Source organism: Hyperolius riggenbachi, chromosome 1 (assembly GCF_040937935.1).
Source record: "Hyperolius riggenbachi isolate aHypRig1 chromosome 1, aHypRig1.pri, whole genome shotgun sequence".
Taxonomy (NCBI): Eukaryota; Metazoa; Chordata; class Amphibia; order Anura; family Hyperoliidae; genus Hyperolius; species Hyperolius riggenbachi.
This window is the reverse complement of record NC_090646.1, coordinates 375,336,937-375,360,619: the sequence shown is the minus strand read 5'-3', so window position 1 is coordinate 375,360,619 and position 23,683 is coordinate 375,336,937. Positions and strand designations below refer to the sequence as shown.

Sequence of the window (23,683 nt, the reverse complement as noted above, 5' to 3'; positions counted from 1 at the left end):
CATTGTACTGACCCAATGCTGAGAAATGCAGACCTATCTGCCATGTTGCATATGAGGTTCAAATTTCAGATCTGACATTAGTATATAATATCAGTTATTAACTCACTGCCACAGTTTAAATTGGTTGCAATGAAAGGTCACCTGCACTGAGAAGAATATGCAATAAGCTATCTTTTTTTTTTTAAATGACTTGGCTGCCATTATGATGTTCTGTCACCGCTGTGGGATGTTGGGCAAGGAGAGCGAGGGGAGGTGGGGCACAAACAGCAGCAGTGCTTTGTAAGTAGCTGCATTTGCTTTGTACTACTCCATGCCATACACAGCTAGCAGGATGATCTAATAGTGAATGACTATCTGAACTCCGCTTTTTCTTTAACCTTCATTTTATGTTTTATAAGAGGGATCTATAGTTTGCAGGAAGTCTATCCTTGTCTACTTTGAAAACAAAAATGGGTATAAGACAGAAAAGGTTCTTAGTCTCATTAAAGCGGACCCAAACCAAACATTTTTTTAATTCAAAATATTTAGTTGCACCACTCTGACACATACAAAGATAAATAAACACTCCTTCAAGCCTATGAGCATTTCAGTGCCTGCTTTTCACCCTTCTCTTTTCATAACTAGGGTTATACAGGTGGCAGCCATTAGCAATTCCTCCATTGCCGGACACCATCTACTCCACCAGTCTGCCGGATTCTGTCCCGGCAATATGAAAGGAAGGGAGGGGTACCTCCAATAAATGTAAAATATTTTATATTTGTCATCATGCAGCTGAAAAAAGGGCTGCTATTTATTACTATAATTTAGAAAATAGATTTTATTTTTGAAATCTTGTATTTTTAATTTGGGTCCACTTTAAAGGAAGCCTGCTTCAGAAGTATCCCAGATCCAGAAAGTGATGTGTGGACACTTACCTTCCAACTCAGTGTAGGACAAATAGAGCCATTCTATTATCAGTCTGGACACTATCTGCACTTTGTATGCTCTTCCCATGTTCACAGGAATGCTCTCTAGGCACTCTTATATACTCCTACATCCATTACAACACAGATGTCAAGCTCAAGGCCAGCAAGGACATTTTATGTGGCTCCCAAAAGCTTCAAATGTGTATCATTGTAATCCCCATCCAGAGCAGCACACCAGTGATGGTGTTGCTGGTTGAAACATTGTCAGTTTGAGCTGGGGTACAGCAACAACCCATGAGACCACCCCACAATATTAGCATGGGCCCCCCTCTTGAGTTCCAAACCCCCTTATGTGACTGGTAAAACACACACACAAAACTACAGACCTTACCCCCTGGCATGCTCTCCTCACATTGCAGAGTAGCACAGTGGAGCAGTGTGATATTTATACCTGCTCCAGTAATGTGTTGGGTCTCTTCTGTTCTTCCTGGCAGCGACATGCTCTGTGCTTCCATGTCTCCAGCTTCCGATCAAATGTCAGGTAAATATTAAACTACTCAATGCACTTGTCTGTAGATGGGAGGGGTGGGTCCCCCATGATAGTTACACCACTTAGTTTGAGACTGTTCAATAAATGTTAAATCTTAATAAACAATTTGACCCGAGACTTAGACTATGTTTTAGATTTTGGCACCTTATGTGATCGAGTTTACACCCCTGCATTACACATACAGAGATAGTTAAATGGAAACTAAAGTGTTCTAAAAAAAAAATAGTTTCAGTTACCTGGGGCTTCTACCAGCCCACTACAGCCACCCTGTGCCCGCGCCGTCACTTAAGGATAATCCCTTTAAGTGGTTCCCTACAGAAATTGGCCTTACACTAGGACAGTATCAGGGATAACATGGAGCTCCTCTGCTGCACAAGTGACAAGACTATGTTTTGTGCAAAACACAGAAATATCAGCACTACATAGAGTCATAAAAACAACTGTAGTCTTGAAGAAGACGATGCAACATCATATTTGATCTTTCTTCTTGCCAAACCAAATAAAAATACTGAAACAGAAAAGCAGGCTAGTATGAAACAGGCTCTACCACTCACATTTTACTGCTTATTCTTGCACACTGCAAGCGATTCCGATTCAGATTCCGCTTTTTAATCAGTTTTTACCTCCGATTCAGATTCAGATTTGCAGTGTGCAAGGAGCAAACTGCAAATCTGAATCTGAATCGGAAGTAAAAACAGATTAAAAAGCGGAATCTGAATCTGAATTGCTTGCAGTGTGCAAGAGGCCTACTTGTTAATTTTGTTTTATCTGTTACCAGCTCCCTCTTCTGTTGCTACTGTGTTACTGCTGATGGTAGGACACGACAAAACAATTAAGTGATTCTATGGCAGCAGTGATGCTGAATAATCCGTCAGTTTATAGGTCTGTCAGTAAAACAGCAACATTAGATTTATACCACTTCTTTAAAGCTCATTAAAAGGTAATATGTGCTGCTAGACAAAACACGTACTTTTGCATTGAGGTTCTTCTCCACTCCATAATTTGTTAGCTTCACATACTCTTTCAGTCGGGCCCTGGAAGATACAGAAGTATTAGTTAACAATAAATGCATTTCAACCATATATCAAAAGGGAGCCTGAGCTTTCAAAAAATTATGCAATTTATTATAAAAATGTAATTAGACACAATTAACTATAAAGCCACATACAGATAAAACCATTTTAAACTTGCTTATTCATTTGATATATGGTTGGAATTTCATTAGTTGTCTAGGTGAGACAGAGCACTAGATTTAGATAGGTTGATATCCCACATCTATGCATTTATGGTTTCTAACAATAAATGCATGTCCACATACATAAAATGTACCACTTTAAATGATTTAAAGGGAAATGTAAGTCACCTAAGAAAAAAGAGTTTCACTTACCTGAGGCTTCTACCAGCCCCCTGCAGCCGTCCTGTGCCCGTGCCAGTCCACAACAATCCTCCGTTCCACCGCCGCCAGCTAGTTTTGTTTTCCCCAACTCGTAAACTCACAGCCAGCCAGCCAGTGTGTTATTGTGTTGAGCTGCGGCATGTAATGTCTCAGCTGATTGAGAACATTAAATGAAGCAGAGTAAATTGCCAGGTGCTGTGCAATCATTCCAAATCAGGCAGCAAAAAGTGTAGAATCGACCCTGCCTGTGCTGGATCCCTAAGCTAAATATCGCTGCATGCTGCAGGTGCTACAGCACCTGCTCACATCTGCTGACAAGGTTTTGGGGGGATTTTTGGGGGGAGTCAGCACTGGATCAGGGCTACACAGGAGGATAGGGGAAGCCTCATTAGGATCCAGAGGCTTCCCCCTCCTGAGGTAAATACCCCAGGGGCATTTTTTTTTATTACACATTCTCTCTAAGTAAACATACAAGATAAATATTACAAACCAACTTTAGACTCCCCCTTAATGATTAATGCAGTTAGAATCCACTGGTTTTGCTCCACAAAAATGTTATGAGAACATAAGCAGGAAATAATGGCACGCAGCTCCTTTGCTACATTATGGTGCCGCCATTCAAGTCTGTGGTAAACAATGTTTTACCAGCTTGAATGGTTACTTTATGGTCCATGGCCATGACGTTACAAATGGTTAATACCCTTATCAATTAAATTTTATTACTGGTAATTCAATTTTGATGTCAAATGAAAGATGGCCGCCGACTTTAGCGATTAATAGCAAAGCCCGGTAAGTGAAAGAGACACTAAATCTGTAGGGATAGTTGGAACAAGAGGGAACATTTAAAAAAAAAAAGACATAATTTCTGAGAAAATCCATTTTAAAGTTTTTGTTCTGAGAACGAAATATGTTTTCATGGCCACCGACTTTAGCGGATAGCAGCAAGGCCCCCTAACGTGCTAGAAATTCCAAATTTGCAGGATATGTTAACATTTTTCAAAAAGCACTTGTCGTTTTTGAGAAAATCAGTGTTAAAATTAGAGGAAAAAAGTCGCAATTTAAATGCGGTAAAATGACAGATAATGTATCAACATATATAAATGTAATTTTTTTATATGTTCAGAGTGTGGAAAATCAACATACCCTACAAATTTGGTGTTTTTATCACTTATGGGAGCTTTGCTATTAACCGCTAAATTTGGTGGCCATCTTCAATTTCACATCAAAATTGAATTATTGGTAATAACATTGCTTTCATAAAGGTATTTACTGTTTTAATGGTAACGATAAATAATGTTAGGAGATAAAACATTAATGGCATTAATTGCATCAGTGTGCACCATTTTTTTTCCCTGCACCTCTTTTGACTGAACACCCCCTATGAACACTTTCCCAATAGTAAAGGTCTGTACACAAACAACACTTTACTCCCTCAATTTGAATTCTAAAGTGACAATGAAAAAAAATGATATAATAGATTAGTTGCGTAATACAGATAATTACTAGAACATTAGTATCAGAGAAAATAGTGACACATTTTTATTTTCAGGGATATAGCTTTTTCATAACATTGCATCATTCAGTTTCCACAAAACACTCAGCATTTCAAATGATTTCACAGAGCAGGTTAGTGCAAAGAAAAAACAATGAGAGACAGTTGAGATAAGTGCTTCAAATGACAGTGCTGTCCAGGACTTTATAAAGTCGCAGAGCTCAAAGAAGCTCTTTTGCATAGATAACAACTGAAGTTTCTTAACTCTTCCAGTACTGGAAACACTATGAGACTCATATCTGTACTAATAACGTTTTATTTCTTCGCGGTAGTACACAAATCATTTGTAACGATTGTGGAATCGTATTCGCGGTCAGCGCACCAGACGTGCACTGACGCAGCAGATTTCCTCCACAAGCGTATATTTGAGGACACCCAGGCTAGGTGCTATGCACCCGCAGAGGGCAATTCCCTCCGGCAGATGGCGCTGTGGAGTGCAGGCGAACACAGTCGCTGCACAGCCACAGATGCCAGACGGGAATTGTACAGATCCAGGACAAGGTACGATCAGGCAGGGCTGGATAGCCCACAAGAAACAGAGCAAAGGTACAGAACCAATGTGTGTCCACCAAACTAGTCGCCACCCAGCGACGGTGAACACACAACGGCGGAAACAAAGTGGGAATGCAATCGCAAGAATGGCGATTGCCGACAGAGACACAAGACTGAGCAAAACAGGGCACGAGGGTAGCAAAGGCACAGCAAAATAATACAATGAGGAGATACGGAAAATAACAAACGCTAGCTAACCGCGAACACCGCACTCATTAGCAACAGTGCACGCGGTTATGCGGGGTCTCCACGTGATAAGTACAATAGAGACAAGCACGCCTACCTAACCATTAACAGACAAACATGAAACAGAGGACGCGAGCGCTTGCTTAACGGTTACCTCACCGAGCCTCCAGCAAGCGTAGCAGACAAGACAGACACACGAAAACAGGGACAAGCGAGAGATAGGATCCACAGCACTAGCGAGAAGCGAGTGCGATCCAGGTACAGAGTAGCAGAACAGAAGGATCCCCAGCACTAGTGAAAAGTGGCTAGCGCGATCCCAGGAGACAGAACAGAAGGATCCCCAGCGCTAGCAAAAAGTGGCTAGCGCGATCCCAGAAGACAGAACAGAAGGATCCCCAGCGCTAGCGAAAAGTAGCTAGCGCGATCCCAGGAGATAGAACAGAACAGATAGCTGGTAGCAACCGCTGCACCAGCTATACTCTAAGAACAGAGATCAGAACCATTTCCTGTCGACCACCGTTGGGACAGGACAATGGCAACAGAACAAACAAAACAGATAATACAACCTGACTGGGCTAGAAGGGGAGCCTAAAGCAACCCCCAGGAATTAACTATACTAGATAGCAACGGCTGACACTCCAGCAGTGTCCATCAGGAACAGACCATGGAAGGGAAATGACCAGCCAAGCCTTCTGGGAAACATAAAGCTCTTATAGTGCCAGTCATCAAAGAAGGCAGGTAGGGGATTTGCATAACGAATGTATGCAAATTCCCCAGACCAGAACTTGCAATGGAAAGACAGGTCTCTGTTCCAGAGTCCTGCAGCATGCAAACCTAAACAATGGTCAAAAGGCTGCCTGCCTGCGCAGGCAGCTGAGCGGATTCTCACATCATTATATCATAAGTTTTTTTTCACTTCAGATTCCCTTTAACCACTGCAGCCTTCAGTGTTGTTTCACCTAATGATTCCAAACAACTTTCACCTCCCTTTCATTCGCCAATGACTTTATCACTACTTATCACAATGAAATGATCTATATCTTTTTTTATCCGCCACCATTTAGGCTTTCTTTGGGTGGTACATTTTGCTAAGAATTATTTTATTACAAATCCATTTTAACAGGAAGATTAAGAAAAAAAATCATTATTTCTCAGTTTTCGGCCATTATAGTTTTAAAATAATACATGTTACCATAATTAAAACCCATGTATTTTATTTTCCCATTTGTCCCGGTAATTACACCATTTAAATTATGTCCCTATCACAATGTATGGTGCCGATATTTTATTTGGAAATTAAGGTGCATTTTTCAGTTTTGTGTCCATCACTTATTACAAGCCCATAATTTTAAAAATAACAGTAATATACTTTACTACATACATATTAAAAAAGTTCAGTCCCTAAGATAACTATTTGTGTAATTTTTTTTATTGTATATTTTTTATTTTTTTTACAAAACAAATTATGTGTACCTATCAGGGAGTGTGGGAGGTAAGGGGCTAATTTTAAAAGTAACAAAATGTCATTATGTAGAAATTTTTATTTCCAGATGTAATTTTACTATTTGGTCACAAGATGTCCTCGTAGCTCACTTCTAAATACGTAGTATTACTACGCAATACAGAAGTGAGACAGCAGGGGCTTTGTGAAAGACGGAGCCATCTCTTTGACAGTGTCGGTCTTTCATACGGGACTTAGATAAATGAATAGGAACTTTGTTCCCATTCATTCATCTGTGGGCTAACGGAAGGTGGCGGGAGCATGCGTGGGAAAAGTGTAGCCTATCTGGATGGACAAATGCGTCCAGATAGGATTGAGTGGTTAAAGTGGACCTGAACTCTTGCACAGGACAGAAGAAATACATAGATAAATGCACCCTGTATGTATTTAGAGAGTTTAATAATAATAATAATAATTCCTTTTTTTGTATAGCGCCTTTCTCCTGTCGGACTCAAAGCGCTTGTGAGGCAGCCACTAGAGCGCACTCAGTAGGCAGTAGCAGTGTTAGGGAGACTTGCCCAAATGAACTCCTTACTGAATAGGTGCTGGCTTACTGAGTAGGAAGAGCCAGGATTATTATATATATAGTTTAGCCTGGTTATTCCCCCTCATTTGTGTCTAATATCAAGTTGTACTCTGATCTCTCCCCTGTGTCACATGACTGCCTATAGCAGAGATGGCAGATAAGGCCATTTGAAATCACAGGGAGTTAACAATATGTCTGCTTCCATAAATCAGGAAGTAGAAACAGTGCAGATTTATTTTAGGATTTGTATCAGGTGTAACAAGGATATGTTTTTTTGTTTACAGGTTATTATGCTGTTGCTTATCTTTTAGAGCAGAGAGGACGTTCTGAGTTCAGGTCCGCTTTAAGACTGCCATTCGTTCCACAACTCTGCTTTCACTGTTAAAATGTTATGTACTCTGCTACAGCATTTGGAAAAGAACCCACTAGATTTCCCTTTGATCAATGGTCTTATGTCATCTCAGGTCAAAACTTCAAGACTAGACTGTTAAAACTTTTCCCTGCACAGTTCAATAAAACTTTATTAACTCACTTCATTGAACTCATTCAGATGATTCATAAGAACGTGGTTGTTTAAAATATGCATGAGTGTAATTTCTCGTCATTCATTGTATTTGTTTAGCACTCTCTTCAGAACTTCTGTTCCTGTAAATTAGGTGGCACTTGGATGGTTTTATATGCATTCTGTTAGACTATGTAAACTGAAATTAATCTTGGAAATGCAATATGGGTGACAAACGTTTGTGAGGTTAACAAGCCACTCCGGGAGAAATTTGGTACTCTATGAGAAAAGTTTGTATGAGAGCAGAGCTAGATAACATAATTCAGCCAAAGCCTGATTTGAATAAAATATGCTTGCACAGCCAGCTACATGTTACCCTGCAACTCTTTTCATTGCTGTTCTTACCAGTAACAGACAATGTTAACAGTTTTAATATGCATATTAGCTCCTTGATTAATTTACGTCAAATAACTTGCATTTAAAGGACAACTGTAATGAGAGGTATATGGAGGCTGCCATATTTATTTCCTTTTGAACAATTCCAGTTGCCTGGCTGTTCTGCTGATTCTCTACCTCTAGATACTTACCTATAGAGCCTTCCCATTCCTCTCTTCATCTCCTTGTTCCCCTGCAGGCTTTCCCATTAGCAGTCTCCAACCAATCGGTGCGCCCTCTCTTGCACAATTTGACAAGCTGTGGCAATATTTAGGCAACTTGCGTCTGCGCAGTAGAGCGGACCCGACTGGGATCGGCTATTTCTGCCTGATCCTGACCTGAGAGCCGCTACTGCGCCTGTGCTAGAGCCGTGAAGGTAAATATTTACATGGCCACCTTTCGGAGGGGCCCAGCGAGAGAACCATGGGACGTAGGTGGACGGTGGAAGCCTCGATAGAATCCAGTGGCTTCCCCTTCCTGAGGTAAGTACCCACAAGGGGCACTTTTTCTGTTAAAGGTTTTCTTTAAAGTCTTTCCCTTCCTGATGCATAATGGGGATGGTAATTGAAATGGCAATAATTCTGAGATGATGCAGGTTTATGCAAATTTATGCAACTTGAAAATGAACCAATCAACGTTGGACGTCTGCTTCTTTCTACACACCAATATTATAAGAATGTATTTTCTAATCACTGCTGCTAAGATGAATGTGTTGGGAGGCACTTCATACATATCAACGTGTTTGCAGTAGTCTATCACTGTGAAGACGTAACACTTTCATATAATTGTATTTGTAGTAAAACAGTTGGCTGGTTGTCCAAATGTGCTGGTATTGCAATTAGTTATGGTCAGTTATGGTCAATGAGATGATAATAATTCTGGGTTGATGCAATACACGCACGTTTTTTCTGCTCGATTCTCTGCTCAATCGATTTTGCCACTCAATTCTCCACTCGATTCTCTTATCTTCCGATAGTTTTTCGTATCTTTTTCCATTCACTTCTATGAGAAATCGAGCGGTAAAACAGTCGAACGTGAGATCGGACATGTCGGAAATTATCTATCAAACCATCTATCTGCTGGGAAAAACGCATGGTGTATTACCAGCATTAGACTTTACATATGTAATTCTGCTTAACACAGTTTATTGAATACATTCCAGTATTCTCCAATATCGAGAGGTCTGTTATCTTTCTCACATCCCATTTTCTCTAGTGATGAACAAACATGTTTGTCCAAGATGCATGTTACGTCAGTCCACAGTCATGGTTAAAGGATATTATTTTACAGGCTATAATGAAATTGTTTATGTAAAGAACTAAGAAGCAAACGTATAAATATTTACTTACATGTATTTCAAACCCAGCATCACACTGATAAAAGACTGTATCTTGGTAGAGGAATCTTGTACCGAGAACTGTCCCATGGTCTGGCACAGGGGGCTTTCCACATGACACAGGGGAGCAGACATCATCAGTCAATGGAGGTAACCAGTTGCCATCAGTCTATATGGAAAAATACAAAGGGAGAATTATACATTCATAAATTTATGTAACATACATTTTGCTCAGATATGTGGAGTCAAATATGACAGGAAAGTGAGTACACATTAGCTGATATTATAAGTTTTACAAGCACTTTCTGTTTATATTAGATCCATTTAGGATGAACTCAAGCCTCCCTTCTACAATGACATGATACAGAACTACTTCTGTGTGACAGAATTGTGTGAGACAGCAGGCTAAACTACCTGTGCATTGGTTGTAACAAAATATGTTGAATTTTCTCTGTTTCAGTGCACAATGCTGACAAAGAGAGTGTATAGTGATACCGGCTCAATCCCTGTGCATGCATAGGTATTACCAATATTCTACAAACCACAATATCTCCTGCCCATTTTTCTTTGCAGCGCTTTTATAGGCACGTGTTTTTAAAATAAAATGTAATATTTTGTAGCTATAAAGTACATGGCAAAATAATTCTGTATTTCTGTAACACAAACTATGCCATCCTTTCCAGATTTGCATATTTATTATTCAGTAAACCTTCATAGCTCTTTATACAGATGACCACTTTGCATGTAACAAAATTTACAGCATCATAAGAGCAAAAAACGGCCATAACTGTAACTCTCAGTTATTAACATTATTGATGATTTATACAGACATTTTATGGATTGACACAATTTTCTTTCCAGTAATTTTTAAATTAAAGCCTATAAAAATTACTTACCATACAAGTTGAAGTGCTTGGTCCTGATAAAGTATAGCCGGCTTTGCACACAACATTTATGGTTTTATTAATATCATAATCTGCCTTTAATTTCACCGTGTTGGCCTCTAGTGTACATTTTCTGGGAACACATAAAATTTCCTCTGATGACCAAGCAGCATTTTCAAGGCAGGTTTTTGTCATCACATCTGAATCCATCACATACCCATCTTGGCACCTGCAGCACAAAATATATCTCATAAAGCCTTAAACAATAACACTGATTTTCACATATTTGTACTTGATTCACAATAAACCAACCTTCAGTCATTCTGACTTACCATAAATATCACCAATCTCTATTGATGACTCCACATTTTCTGTTTAAGTGACAATATGGTGTACCACTGCCTACCTAACACAAGTGCATACAGTGCAGACTTACCACCTCAGCCACAATGGCTTCTAAAGAGGCCCTGCTGAGACCTGACAAGTTGGATGAGTATTTATGGTCTCAACTTCTAATATACAGAAATGTCAGAGAAAATTACAACCTTCATCTGTTAAGCCTCTTTGTACTTTGTTTCTGATGAAATAAAAAGCCATAAGCATAAAATTGTTCCCACTGCTGGTTCATGAGGATATGCAAGCAGGGCTGGGCTGAGGGAGAGGCAAGAGAGAGAGGCTCCAGGCTTAGTGTGCAGTGTAGGAGGGAGCACACAACTCATTCAGCTATCATTCCCCTATTGTGATTGAAGCAGAGAGAAATAAGAAAAGAGGCTACATGGCAGTGACTGCAACCCAAATAAGAGTGTTGGAGCGCCTCTTAGTCTATTATTCCTGGTTTCTTTGCAGGTCCTAGTTTAAAATATTTGACAACCTTCTAAGTATCTTCTCCCCAGTAAAGCTGCATTCTCCCTATTTAGGTGTAGCCGTTCCCTATTGTTGACTAAGACAGAAAAATCTGCCCACTTCTATAAAAACTCAAACCTGTCCTTCCTATGCCAACTTCTCAGTCACCTATTTAACTATGGGAGCTCCTCTTTCTAATACTAGTGCCATTTATGTAGCACACATTGTGCAAATAGTGCAAACTATGTTAGCTAGGTAATGTGCACATTGCTACACAAGTATCGCAATGCGTGGTACACTAGCAATGCATTATGCTTCATCACTAGTGTCATCGATAAAATGTGATACCTGCTCAAAGCAATTTTACCACAGCTTGCTGAGTACACCTCAACATCCCTAGTATCTTGAAAACATGCAAATGTATTATAATGTGCCAGCTCACAACAAGCCTCCCTTATACTCGTCTACCTCCTATTCAAACTAGCAACCTCTGTATCATGAACTGTGCACACCTCTCTAGTGGCTCCAGCCAATGCCTAATCAGTGAGCACCAAGCTCTTCTCAATGCTGTCAAAGTTTAAAGCACAACTTCACCCAAAACTTAGTTTTTAGTATGAAGAAGAGTGAGGAAGGCCAGAACCACTATTGGTTTCTTTATGGTTAACTGTGCTCCCTGCAGGGTGATTTATCTTGCTTCCTCTCTTACAAGACACATGTGAATGGGACAAGAAATAGGTGACATTCCTCCCATGGGCAGAGACAGTACAGTGCTGGGGGCTGTTATCTTTCTGCAATCTAAAAAAATAAATTAAAAATATTTATTGCTGCCTGTTTTGCAGTTGTGGAGGTTTCCATTTGCGGTTTCTCATCCCTTGTGCAACAGGATGTATGCAAAATATCCTAAATGAGGTCCCTAACAGCAATAATAATAAGAAAAAAACTGCCAGATGTTCAATTCCATTCTAAACCTCCAAAAGTTCTTGTACGTTTAGGTGGTTGTAAAAGTGATTTATTTGACATGAGCGAAACCAAGCAGCTTATACAAAGATAATAACAAGTTCTGCCACTGAGCTTCGTATTCCTTAAATTATACTTCAAGTCACCCCAAATGTGTTATTTAAATTTAAATGATTTAAAACTTGAGTGTTTCTGTTCCTCTAGGAACCCATTTGCCTCCAATCCTAGGCATCTAGCTGCACCAGCTTTGCAGTTATGCATTTCAGAAATGGTCTGGGCTAAGTTTATCATGAAATATGGAATACATTGCAGTCAGAGCTATACGCTGCAAACATTAAAACAACAGTTCAACCATAGAGACTGTGAAATGGGAATGTCTGCTGCCCACCAATGGCTCAGTCTAGGTGTAAAGGTTAGGAGGTTTCTAGGCTGTTTACGCTCCACAAAGGGAGTATTTTGGATTCGGAAGTTCACAGCTGGCTACACAATGAGACTGAAAAATACTTTCTGAACAACATAAAATTACCGGTACATACCGTTTTGTGAGGCTCTGAAATACTCTTCTATCAACTTTCAAAGAAGGCAGAATTTCACTTTAACCTGCGAGCACAGTTTCATTTTTTCTTGGCAGAAACTATTGTTCCTGATATATATTGTTGAAAATCTAATCTGACGTCTATTGTACTACGGATACTTCTTTTAAAGTTTGGGATGCTGCTCTCTGGACTCCCACTCTTCATAAAAGAGATCACACTATTATGAAGCCATCCAAAACCATGTCTAACGATCATTTTGATTGGCTGAAGTTTAAAATGTGTATGTGTTGCAAACATGATAAATCAATCCTTAAAGAGAAACCGTAACCCATAATTGAACTTCATCCCAATTGGTAGCAGATACCCCCTTTCCCATGAAAAATCTATTCCTTTTCTCAAAGGGATCACCAGGGGGCTCTGTATGGTTGATATTGTGGTGAAACCCCTCCCACAGTGTGAAGTCAGGACCATGTTTCTGACATCACACTGTGGAAGTCTTGTTGCATTGTGGGAAATAACAGCTGTTTACAGCTGTTTGCAACTGCCAAAAAAGCAAGCAGTATTTCCTTCCACTGACATCACCTGCCAGCAGTGAAAATGTCACCATGTGATAAATGTCAGCATGTAAATCAGGGAGAGGAAAGATTTTACAATGGGCAAACACTGACTAAATCATTAATACATAATTATTGTAAAAATGAAGCACTTTTGTATTACATTATTTTCACTGGAGTTCCTCTTTAAGTGCTTTATAGCTGCCCCCCATTTTTTGCATAGAGTTAGGCTTACTTAAAGGATATTTAAAGTGAAAAAATAAATACGGTAACTTTTTCTATATACCTTTATAGAGGGAAAGCTCTGGATAACATAGAGCCTTCTCAGTCCTCTCTCTGTCCCATTGTTCCTGCACCATTCCCAGCGAATAGCTCTTCGGTACTGCTCATGCAGCCTGTGGAACTACTTGTGGCCCTGAGTATTTCCGAAGATGAGCGCATCCATACTGCACACACACAGTCCAGGCTAGTGCATGCGCAGTACATTTGTACTTTAGAAGTAATCAGGGATGCGAGTACTTTTAATACCTGCTTGAGCAGTGCCAAAGACCAAGAAAAACAACTAGTTTTCCAACGGGAAAGGCGCAGGAATAACAGAGCGGATTGAAGACTGGGAAAGTTCTATGGTATCCAGAGCCTTATCTCTACATAGGTATGTATAAAAACGTAATTCAATTTTTTTTCTTCAGATTTGCTTTAACCACCTTAGCGGTATGGACGAGCTCAGCTCGTCCATTACTGCCAGAGGGTGCCGCTCAGGCCCTGCTGGGACGATTTTGATAAAATAAAAAGCAGCACACGCAGCCGGCACTTTGCCAGCCGCGTGTGCTACCTGATCGCCGCCGGATCCGCCGCGAGTAGGGGGGAAAGAGGGTCCCCCCAGCCGCCCGAGCCCTGCGCAGCCGGAACAAATAGTTCCGGCCAGCGCTAAGGGCTGGATCGGAGGCGGGTGACGTCAGGACATCGGCTGACGTCCATGACGTCACTCCGCTCGTCGCCATGGCGACGAGGAAAGCCAAACAAGGAAGGCTGCTCATTGCAGCCTTCCTTGCTACTTATGCTTGCCGGAGGCGATCGGAAGAACGCCTCCGGAGCGCCCTCTAGTGGGCTTTCATGCAGCCAACTTTTAGTTGGCTGCATGAAATAGTTTTTTTTTAATTAAAAAAAAAACCTCCCGCAGCCGCCCTGGCGATCTCAATAGAATGCCAGGGTGGTTAAAGGGCATTTCCATTTTTGATGGAATCATAAGATCAGGAAAGGTGATTTCTTTGTGAAAAGCACACTTACTCCAGGGGTTGCAGACCTCTAGACAGCTCCGGTATATTTTAGCAATATCTATATTTGAAATGAAAAGCTGACTTCTGTGCACCTCCACATTATTTCAGTATAAAAAAGAGTGATATGCAAAGTGCATGTATCCCACAGCAACCAATCAGCAATGGTTGGGCTGCCTAATTAAAGACCTAGTTCTGCCTAAAATGTTATTGCATATAACAGTGCATTTTTCATCAACTAGCAATGCACAAACGTTTTACGAATTGTATGTCTGTACTTTTCGTAATAAATATATAGAAAGTTTCTGACTGTTAGCATCCAGTAGCTCCTAATTGCCAGCAGAGTGGGAGTTCTCTCCACATCACACAGCAGATCACCTGAACCAGCCTACCTCCATCAACTGCAGCTCCGCAGTTCTGTATTTCCTCTCTGTTCAGTGTGTAATAAAGCATTTAGCCCCTTTAAAATCCCCTTAGTGTTTACAAAAGCCATGTGTGCTTCTCGCCACTCTGCCCTGCCTCCAATAAGAAACCATTTCTCTCTGCTTTTTTCTTAACACAGGTTAAGGTATGGGAGGTGTATTTGCTTTATTACACAGAGAGCAAAGAGGATGTAGACATGAGCTGATGATGAGATTTTGAAGAGCTTTATTTGAAGTGCTGGCCACAAACAATTAGGGCTGGTTCACACTACAAGAGCATTACATTAGGAAGTACTTTTCAAGTCAGGAAAGCACCGGTAGTGTTAACCAGCCCTTAATCTCTTTTAGAAATCTCTTTTAGCAGCACAGAGAGGATGTGGGAGGGGTCAACTTTGTGTTCACAGTGAAAAACTAGCTGATGCCTCTGCCCAGATTCTCACTGACTATGTGGGGGATGATGATATAAACCTTATACTATAATGGGACTTGTTTGTAGAGTTTACATACCTCTATCCAGGGGCATTGCTAGCCCCAAAGATCAGTGGCATGTGCCCCAGATCTATTCTGGGGTGCCCCGGATGTCCTCCAGCCAGAGTCAGGCAGTGGGTGGCAGTACTCACTTCCATCCTATTGGTCTCCAGATTCTGAAGACATCTTCTTTTCCGGGCTTCTCTCCCTAGTGTCTGAAAATGAATCAGATGCTAGAGAATGGGGACTGCCAGACAACATGTCAGCAGGCCAGCCTGCCCATCAGAAAGCCAGACCAGCAAGCACAGAAGCCAGGTAACGCTACCTAGTTATGTTTAAGTGATTCTGCCTATTTATGTGATATGCTGCATTTTTTTCTTCTTTTTTGTATTAATGGAGAGGGGGGCTTCATCCAAAATTTTGCTGGGCAGGCCTACTTAAATCTTAGGTTCATGTAAATTTTGCTCCATCCATGACCACACCCACATTTTGGTGCATGGCCACACCTATTTTTGGCTGGAGTGCCTAAAAGTTCCCCAGATCTCTTAGAATCCTAGCAACACCCCTGCCTCTATCCAATCTAAACAAGGTGTAACTGATGTTCACACGACAAATCAGTTTTTGGAAACCCAGGCAGCCAGGTAATAAGCAACAGGTAATAGGGTAGCAATAATATATTTTGTAGATATTATACTGTTTCCCGATTGCATAAGTAAAATGATTAACTACTGCAGTATGGCTTTAATGGTGATTTGGATTTGAAGTCTTGTAAAAATATAGAAATCTAACATGGTGAACACTTTCATACCAACTCTTTTATTACCTCTTCTATCTCTTCTAGACAATAACAATGGAAAGAGAGCAAATGTAGATACACTGATAATTTAGTCATACCTGTATTCAGTGATGCTTCCATAGGTATAGGAATTACCAGTTGCCACAGTGTTGGGGATTAAAGGTGGTGACCCACAGGAAAGTAGGACACAGTTGGGATGTGGGCCTCTCCACTGCCCTTCCTCTGTACAGATCAGATCTGCTTTTCCTTCCATAACATACCCAGTTTCACAGCTGTATGTGATGGCATTCTCAGCTGTTAAGCTGCTTCCATTAACAAAGGCATGAGCAATAGTAGGTGGAGAACCACAAGAGACCTTACCACAGTGAGGAAACCCTGAGCTCCACTTCCCTGCCGACTGACAGCTCAGTTCAGAAGGTCCAAGCAACTTAAATCCATCAAGACACTTAATTGTGATTGACTGGCCACAGCTCAAATCGTCCCCGATGAACACTGCATTCTGAACTACAGGTTTGGAACATTCGCAAGGCAGGCATGTAGGCGGACTTCCACTCCACAATCCACTTGCCAAGCACTGCCGTGTCACACTTCCATGAATTTCATAACCAGGGAAACAGGCATACTGAACGATCTCATTGTAACTGAAACCTGAGCTATTAAGAAAGCCATGTGAAATGTCTTCTGGAGGTCCACAGTCTATTGGTTCACATAGTGGTTCTTCCCCATCCCATGCCCCATCCTTTTGACAAGTGAGCACCGACATTCCTTTCACTTCATGTCCCTGATTACATCTAAAAATAATTTGGCTTCCAACTCTGTTTTCTATTCCTATTATTTCTCCATTAGCTATTGTACTTGGCTTTTCACACATGACTTCCAAGCAAGATGGTACTGTTTCACTCCAGTGTCCATTTTCAAGACAAGTTATCCTTTTGTCTCCTGTAAGTCTGTAGCCTTCTTGACACTGATACTCAACATATTTTCCATAACTATAATCAGTTCCTATAACATGGCCATTTATAAGTACTGGTGGCTGCCCGCAAGCAACAGGAATACATATAGGTTCCTCACCATCCCACTGTTTATTTTCTTGGCATGTTCTCTTGCTCAATCCATGTAATTTATATCCCTGCTCACACGTATAATGTGCTTCACTCATATAAGAATAATTTAAGACATCTACGTATCCATTTAAAATGTTATTGGGTGATTTGCATAGGATCATAACACACTGTGGCATTTCAGGACTCCATTTTCTACTAAATAAGCATGTGCTGTTATCTGACCCAATAAGTTCATATCCCGGTTCACATTTGTAATGTGCAATACTATTCAGTGTAATATCAGTATAATGTACCATGCCATTTTCAGGAGCTGCTGGGATGTTGCATTCTATGGGAGCACACATCGGGGCACTGCCATTCCAAGTTCCATCCTCTTGGCAGGCTAAAAGTGGCACACCAAGAACTTCATAGCCATGGTAACAAGTGTATAAAATATATGTCCCATATAAAAAGTCTGCTACCTCGCTGTTTATTGAATGACTTACACTTTTCCTCCTGGTTGATATGATTGGAACTTGAGTGGTCACTTTAATACCATGAATTTCATTTTGAAAAGCATCATTCAACATGTTCTCTTCTAGTTTATTGTATTGACCAAAGTCAATATGGGGTGGTAGACCACAATCTGTAGGCACACACATTGTGCCTGAACTGGACCAACCTGAGTCTTCACAGGTCTGTATGGCAGGGCCAGTCAACTGAAAGCCTGGCATACAGCTATATATAATAACAGCACCATATCTGTAATCTGCTCCCTCTACAAATCCATTCTCAATGGCATCAGGGGGATCACATGTCACCTCTTTACAAACTGGAGTTTTGGCATCCCATTCACCTGTTTCTAAACATGTAAGAATAGGCTGTCCTTCAAGCCGAAATCCTTTGTTACAGGAATAGGTTACAGTTTGCCCAAAATGAAGACTATTGGAGGAACTCTTGCCATTTGGAATTTCTTTGGCCGGACGACATTTAACAGGTTTGCAGACAGGCATGCCACCAAGCCAGCGACCATCTGCTCCACAAATTAATGTTGCATTTCCTATTATTTCGAAACCAGGCTTGCAAGTGTAAAGAACTGAACTAAGATAAGTAAGTCCTTGAACATCAACAATTCCATTCAGAATTTCATCTGGCTGAGGACATTCTACAGGAACACAACTTGGGAGATCAGGACTCCAATTACCATCTGCATTACATGTTATCTCAGCTTGTCCTCGGAGTAAAAATCCATCCATACAGGAATATTGTACGCTGCTGCCAAAATGAAGAGAAGGCACCGATTCTGGCTCCCCATAATCAATATCTGGAGGTTTGGGACAGAGAACTAGTTTGCAAACTGGGAACGAATCATTCCAGTGTCGTGATGGCAAACATCGTAACACTGATGAGCCTTGTAGAACATAGCCCTCCTTACAGAAAAATTTTACAACACCTAACTCACTTATTATTTCTTGGAGAACAAGATCATGTTGCAGCAATGGTGGCTCTTGGCATTTTGATGGAACACATGTGGGAATTTGCTTTTTGTCCCACTTTGCATTTTTCTGGCAAGTCCAGCTAGTATCTCCAGTAAGTTCATAACCTTCATCACACACAAATTCAATCTTTGAGCCAACATCAATGGTTGCGCCTTTAACATCTCCATGCATAAGAGGTGGTGGCTTCTCACAGCTCAGTAGAACACAAGTTGGGACAGATTCACTATACCACTGTTTGTTGGACTGACATACTCTTTTAGGATTGCCAACTAATTTATATCCAGGCTTGCAGGAGTACGTAACTTCATCCTCAAATACATCTCCAGTTTTGCTCTATAAAAAAAAATATATATATATTTATTAAAATGTAAATTATGTATACTTAATTGTTTTAAATAGGGGTGGAGATGGTGAGAGGAGAGGTGAGAAGGAGGCGAGGTAAGGAGAGTAGTGGAAACTGTTACAGCATCAGAAGGTTACATTACCAAATGTTATGGAATGGTCTTAAGGTGGCCACTAACGATACAATTTGCTGAACGATCATTTACGAATGATTCTTCATATGAATGATCGGAAAGCATCATTTAGGACCACTAACGGACAAAAATCTCAGAACCAATCTAATCAAATTATTGAAATTGATACAAATAAAAATCAGATTGATTTCATTAATTGGATGGTATTGTTTAGGAGATTTTTGTCCATTAGTGGTTCCAAATAATCATTTCCGAGCGTTCATACAAAGAATCGTTCGTAAATGATTGTTCTGAAAATTGTATTGTTAGAGGCCATCTTTAGAGAAATTATGTGCATACATAGGGCCTGATTCACAAAGCGGTGCTAACAGTTAGCACGCTGGTGAAAAGCCCTTTATCACGTCTAAACTCAGTTTAGGCATGATAAGTTTAAGTGTGATAAGTTTAGGTGTGATAAGTTTAGGCATGATAAGTTTAGGTGTGATAAGTTTAGGCGTGATAAGTTTAAGCACCAACTGGGTTAGCACCGCAGTGCACAGCTGATCAAAAGTTTTGCGCTAGCAAAGTCTGGTGCACTTCGCATAGAGTTTAATGGCGCTGCTTTGCGTGCAGGACTTTGCGCGCGATCTAAACTTATCTAAACTTAGCATGCCTAAACTTATCATGCCTAAACGTATCACGCCTAAACTTATCACGCCTAAACTGGCTTTTCACCAGTGTGGTGCAATGGTTATCACCCCTAAAGTCTCTAACTGGGTTAGCACTGCTTTGTGAATCGAGCCCATAGAGTAATTAATTTCATTGTTGACCATACTGTATTTGATTTATATATATATATATACATATTTATATATATATATATATATATATATATATATAAATATATATATATATCAAGTGTATATATATATATATATATATATATATATATATATATATATATATATATATATATATATATATATATATATATATATATATATATTAGTATTTAGTACATAGCTGAATGAACTTAAAATACTATAAATGAATGCACAGTAGACACATATTTGCTATGGGGACCCTGTCAAAAGCTTGCATTTCCAAGGTGGTGAGTTAGAAAGAACATTTTACATTCTTCATAGTTTAGGAGAATTGTGCCATTTCTTTTAAGATGTTATAAAATGTTTCACTTGTTCTCACAATAGATGATAGGGATGGAGAGATTTAAAAATCATAGCTTTATGCCTGAGAAATGATCCTTGTACAATATATAAATTTGCCCACTTATTTATATGATATGGTAAATGCTATGTTAAGACCCATTGTATATCCATTTACACTACGTTCTTGAAAGATCATTGTTAAATCCTAGCTAAAGTTTTTTCATTTTAGATGAAGTATGTTTCTAACCTTTTTATACTGCCTTTTGATCCTGCCTTTTTAAAACTGCTATCTGTGGCCCCACTTGGAAGATGTCTTTTAACTTTATGTCTGTTGTAACACCTATGAGAATAACTAAGACACAGCCTGAGTATTATGCTAGTCGTGATAATTGGTTTTTGCCATATATACATACAGACACCCACACACACATTTCAACGTCTATTGTTTTGCTATATGGGTGGGTTCTGTTGGTTACTGCACCGGGTGTCACCAACCTTTGTGATGCCACTGAATTATAAAGAGGACTTAACACTCCACTATGCAGGAGGACATAACAAGATCACAGCTATATGTGGAGAAGGTAATGTAAAATTGAGTAGGGTGGTGTATGGGGAATTGGCCATCAGATGCAATATGGAGGGTGAGGGATTGTGAAATGGCTGCCACATTATATAAGGCTGAGTAGGTAATAGCAGCCATATTTTATATGATAGTGTATAGGTAATGGATGAACTGTTATGGGGAGAAGTGATAGCTGCCACACATTATGTAAGAAAAAAGTTGCCAAATTTATTATAAAGGGGCATGATGACTGCACATGTCATGTGGGGTAATAATTGGTGCTCTTGTTAAGTGGGGGGGGGGGAGTAATTGTTTCTGCATTTGTTTTGTTGTGGTAGTGATTGCTGCATATCTTATGTAAAGTTAAAAACTCACCAAGATTTCCTCAAGATTAAAAATAAAAAAAAGGCTGAGAAAATGCACAATACCAAAAACAAGTTGTACTTTCTAAATCAGAAAAGAAGTGAACACACACACCTCTACAACGCCATTTTCCAACTCAGGAGGCTGGCCACAGGATACTGGATGGCAAGTTGGCAAACGACCGCTCCACCCCCCAGAAGCCTGGCATGTCCGTTTCTTTTCTCCTTTTATGTAATATCCTTTATTACAGCTGTAGGCCACTACTGCATCAAAGCTGTAATTGTTTCCACTGATATCACCATTTTTTATTTCAGGTGGCTTTTCACAGCGAACTGGTACACACTGAATAGTTAATGGTGATGGGTTCCACTCTCCACCTCGCAGGCACTCGATTCTGCCCGTGGTATTCAATATGAAACCTTCTGTGCACTTGAAACTTACTATTGTGCCAGACACAAACTTTGCCTTGTTGATAGATTCTAGAATGCCATACAGAACTTCTGAGGGCTTCTCGCAGAAATCAGCTATGCAGTGGGGCATTTGTTTACCATCGGGTGGTATCCACTTTCCTTGAGCATTACACTGCATGATAATGTTGTCATCCATACTGTATCCATCATGGCAGTGATAATAAGCTGTGTCTCCAAAGAGTCGATGTGCACTGTCGGAAGATGCATGGTTTACAGCTGGGGGCTCATCACACGATACGGCCATACACTGTGGAATGCTATCACTCCACTGCCCTGTGGACAGGCAGTTTATACTTTCCAGGCCAACCAGTATATACCTGTACAAAGAAAAGTAATGATTACAAAGCATGAAGCAGCTTTACAACTACAACTGGATAATACACACAATAAATGTTAGTATTAAATCAAAGAATGCTGCAACTTTTTTAAACATCCAACCTGTTTGTCTGAACATTTTTGAAATTGCGAGGCTTTGGCCCATATGCAATTCACTTTTTCTCCTAAGTTTTCTCCTAGGAGATCATTTTTCATCTTCAATTTAAAATAACTTTTTAGCATTCTGCAATGGAAAAAGTGCCAAAGTAGGTGAAAAAGTGCTGTGAAAATTATTTTTAGTATTTGTTTGCTTGCTAGTGGTTTAAAAGGCATTTTATTTTCAAGTTGGGAAAATATCACCTGGGAGAAAACTCAGGTAAAAAAGCTAATTGCATATGGGCCGCATCTTGCCATAAAATGCCTTTTAAACCACCAGCAAGCAAGAAAACACTCAAAATAAACTTGATAGTACTTTATAACAACTTTTGGGTACTTTTTTAATTGTAAATGCTGAAAAGTAGTTTTTTTTTTTAGAGAAGATGAAAATTATCTCGTAGGAGAAAACTCAGGTGAAAAATTCCTTTTCCCGTCTGACTTTGACTTTTCTCCTAGTTGATATTTTCAACCTTGTGAACAAAATGCTTTTTAAACCACCAGCAAGCAAAAAAAATATATTAAATAATTTTGATACTACTTTTCACCTACTTTTGGGTACCTTTTCTTTAGCAAAGTGCTTAAAAGTTATTCTAAATAAAAGATGAAAAATTATCTCCTAGGAGAAAACTAAGGAGGAAAGTTAATTGCATATGCAATTCACTTTTTCTCCTGAGTTATTTCCAAGGAGATAATTTTTCATCTTGTGTTTAAAATAATTTTTCAGCATTCTGCAACTGAAAAAGTACCAAAAAGTAGTTAAAAATTTACGACAACATTATTTTCTTGCTTGCTGGTGATTAAAAATGCATTTGATTTACAAGTTATGAAAATATCATCTGGGAGAAAACTCAAGAGAAAAAGTGAATTGCATATGGGCCTTAGAGTGAAAGCAAGTGAGAATAAAATCAGTTTTCCCTACCCTTCTTTGCAGGTGTAAGTTACTACATTTCCAAAAGTGAAGTCTTTTCCGTTCGTAACAGCATCTTTAACAACTGGAGGAGGTCCACAGGCCACAATGTCACAACTTGGAGGGTCACTGCTCCATTGGCCAGAAGCTTTGCACACCAAAATTGATGGACCCTGCAAGCTAAGAAAACATTTTGTTAATCAAATCAAAGGAACTAAAGTCAAGATGATGAAGTGAGAATACAATACAGTGAAATCCCCTTACCCTCGTAAACTTAAAGGTACCTGGGCAAGTAGTTTAATACAGTATATGAGACGTTTACTATATCAGAATTGGTCATACATTAATGGTATATTCATTCAGGTGCATGGTCCGGACCTGCAAACTGAGTTTAATATAGCCAGAGGCTCACTATATCAAAGCTATGACTAGATTCTACTGTAGTTAAAGGGACCCTGAGTGGTAAGAAAAAAGGAAAACTGGACTTACCTGGGGCTTCCTCCAGCCCCCTGTAGTCCGTGAGGCATCCTCTGGGTCCCTTCCACAGTCCTGCTGGCGGCTCCAGTAATCCA

General features: G+C 39.9%; 1 protein-coding gene across 2 annotated transcripts in view; it reads right to left on the bottom strand.

The window, feature by feature from the left end:
- Positions 1-23,683, bottom strand: part of SVEP1 (sushi, von Willebrand factor type A, EGF and pentraxin domain containing 1) — a 456,592-nt gene that overhangs the window by 66,167 nt on the left and 366,742 nt on the right. For both annotated transcript variants that reach the window (XM_068234340.1, XM_068234341.1), the window contains 6 exons: positions 23,124-23,291; positions 21,378-22,050; positions 16,274-19,050; positions 10,338-10,554; positions 9,455-9,610; positions 2,426-2,489 (listed from right to left, as the gene is read on the bottom strand). In XM_068234340.1, coding sequence (XP_068090441.1) covers positions 2,426-2,489; positions 9,455-9,610; positions 10,338-10,554; positions 16,274-19,050; positions 21,378-22,050; positions 23,124-23,291 — 4,055 coding nt within the window. The remainder of the gene's footprint in view (positions 1-2,425; positions 2,490-9,454; positions 9,611-10,337; positions 10,555-16,273; positions 19,051-21,377; positions 22,051-23,123; positions 23,292-23,683) is intronic.